The following is a 2,472-nucleotide window of genomic DNA, read 5'->3' on the forward strand; positions in this document are numbered from 1 at the left end:
AAAAAAAAAAAAAAAAAGAAAGAAAAAAAAAGAAAAACAGCATTCCTCTTTTTAAAGTGCTTCCAAATCTTTTACATCTCTTTCCCCTTTTCTCCCGTTTCAACCCCACCATTTTTTTTCCCTCTCTCCCCCCCCCCCGTTGTGGTCCTTGCAGACCACCCTGTAAGCCTACATGACATCATGAGAGAGAATTAAAACGTACTTGAAAGGCCACTTCTGTTTTGATGGGAACTTCTATGCAATTGCAAAGTGCCCATTAAAGCACAGGTTGTTTCCTAGAAGCATGTCCAAGCCAGTAGCGTGCAAACCCCTCCAGGGCTTCTAGAAAGCATTCGCTTTTGAAATGCTGAAGGAAATTCAGAGATGAAAGGATAAGTCTCCCTGGCTGTGCATTTACAGTCTATTGTCTTCCATGAAGGATAGTATCACTCCTCGGTTGTGTTATTGCAGTTAATCCACTTAAATGCTATTGGATTTTCAGATGAGCGGAATTCTTTGCCTCTGCTATTAAGGTGCTTTGTTTGGCTGAGAAAGGGCCGCTATTTAAATCACAATGAGTTCCGGGGCTGTGAGGGTGCGCGGGGCAGGGCGCGGGGGGCGGCCGGGGCGCCGCGAGCCGCGGCCGCGGCGGGGAGCCCCGCGCCCGCGCAACGCGCGCGAGCCGCAGGGAGCGGGGCGCCCGCCGCGCGCTGCGCCGGCCTTTATTGCAGGTGTGTAGGTACACACACATATATACACATATATAGGGGTTTTATTGGGGGGAGGAGGTGTTCTTAAGTTTTTTTTTTTTTTCTGTTTTCTCCCATGCTGTGAAGCCTGAGCTGCAGTAGTAAAGGCAAATTAGGAAATAAATAAATAAATAAAGGCAGAAAACACCAACCCCCTGGAAAAAAAAAAAAAAAAAAAAGAGCCTCCCACCCACCAAAAAAAACTAATAAAAAAAGGGAAATCACCACGAGACGCCCTCCCCCCAGCCACGGCGGGCCCCTCGCAGGGCACAAGGTGGATGCGGGCAGGGCACGGCCGCCGCGGTGCCGCAGAGAGCCGGGGCTGCCCCCGCCGCGGTTATCAGCAGCGTTTCGTGATGATTTCTCCGTGCCCCGCCGCCCCCGCGGGCGGGCAGAGCCCCCGGAGCGGCGGCCCCGCCGCTGCCTGTGTCGGGGGCCGGGCCGGGGGAGGCGCGAGCCGCGCGCCGCGCTAAAGGCTGCGCCGCCCGCGCCGCTCCGCACAGGCCAGCGCGAAGCCGGGACCTGCTCCTCGCTCCGGCCCCCTGCGGATTTAAACCTTCTTGCCTATAGAGACAGAGATTTTTTTTTCCTCTTTCCTCCGCGCTTTTCGCCCGTGCGAAGTGGGGAAGCAGCCACACCGAGGCAGCCGGCGAGACCTTTGCAGTACCGCTCCGATCTATCACCGCTCTTACCCGTATCCAATTATTATTTTTCACCTCGCCCCCCAGGCGGGAAGGGAAGAGGGACCATTCTCAGCAGGAGAAACACTGCCATCCGTATCAATAAAGACCTTTTTTTTTCTTTTTTTTTTTAAATATATTTTAATTTTACTCTATATTTTTAATTCCCTCCCCCCCTCCTTTTTTTTTCCGCGGAGGGGGGAGAGGGCGGAGGGCAGCGCAGCGGGGAGGGGGAAACGCGGCGAATCGCGCGGAGGCTCCGCGCCGCTGCCGGGCGCCGGGGGGGGCGGCCCCAGCGCCGCCCGCCGCGGGGGGGCGGGGGGGGCGAGCCGCCCCACACAGGTGATGGGCGTTTCGGCTGCGCTCCGGATCGACTCCTTGGGTTTCACTTCGGTCTGATCTAAGCAAATATGCAGAAGTACCGGCTGGTCTAGTGCAAAGAGCCAAGAGGAGCGGAGCGCGCGCGCGGCGCCGAGGAGCGCGCGGAACGTACAAAAACCCCGCGGCGGCGCCGCCCGGCCCGAGGCCGCGGCGACGGGCGCCCATGCGGAGCGGCCCCGCGCCCCCCCGCCGCGCCGCCCCCGGGGGATGGTGCTGAAGCGCTGCGCGGCAGGAGCCGGCCCGCAGCCCCCCGCCCGCCGCCGCGCCTCGCCGCCCTGCCCGCAGCGCCCGCGATGAGGACCTGGGCTTGCGTTTTGCTGCTGGGCTTCGGCTACCTGTCCTGCACCTTCGGCGAGGTAGGTGCGAGCCGCGGAGCCGGCGCGGGGCCCTCCGCGCCCGGCCTCGCCCGCTGCGCCCGCCCTGCGCGGTCGCGGCGAGAAGGAGCTATATTTATATCTATCTATCTATCTCGAGCGCGAGTTGCCATTTCGTGCGTGCCACACAAGGGGAATGACCGAGCATTGCGCCGCGGGGCTGCTTAAAGCAATACACATACGTGTGTATTTATATGCGTGCGCACGGCTGATAGTGGCCGCGCTGCCGCGGGCTGCGCGGATCCGCGCGCGGAGCGGAGCGGAGCGCGGGGCTCTGCGCACCCCGCTGCGGGGCTGCGGCGGGGCCGC

General features: G+C 60.4%; 1 protein-coding gene across 7 annotated transcripts in view; it reads left to right on the forward strand.

Annotated features, from left to right (window-relative positions):
• Nucleotides 1-2,056: 2,056 nt before the first annotated feature.
• The window catches only part of PDGFA (platelet derived growth factor subunit A), a 30,674-nt gene continuing 30,258 nt past the window's right edge, over nt 2,057-2,472 (forward strand). For all 7 annotated transcript variants that reach the window (XR_003251661.1, XR_003251663.1, XM_026053854.1 and 4 more), the window contains exon 1: nt 2,057-2,145. Coding sequence is in view for 5 of the 7 variants with exons in the window: in XM_026053854.1 (XP_025909639.1) it covers nt 2,083-2,145 (63 nt within the window). In the remaining 2 variants the exon portion in view is untranslated. The remainder of the gene's footprint in view (nt 2,146-2,472) is intronic.

This window comes from Nothoprocta perdicaria, unplaced genomic scaffold, assembly GCF_003342845.1.
Source record: "Nothoprocta perdicaria isolate Ctin4 unplaced genomic scaffold, notPer1 scaffold_12, whole genome shotgun sequence".
NCBI lineage: Eukaryota > Metazoa > Chordata > Aves > Tinamiformes > Tinamidae > Nothoprocta > Nothoprocta perdicaria.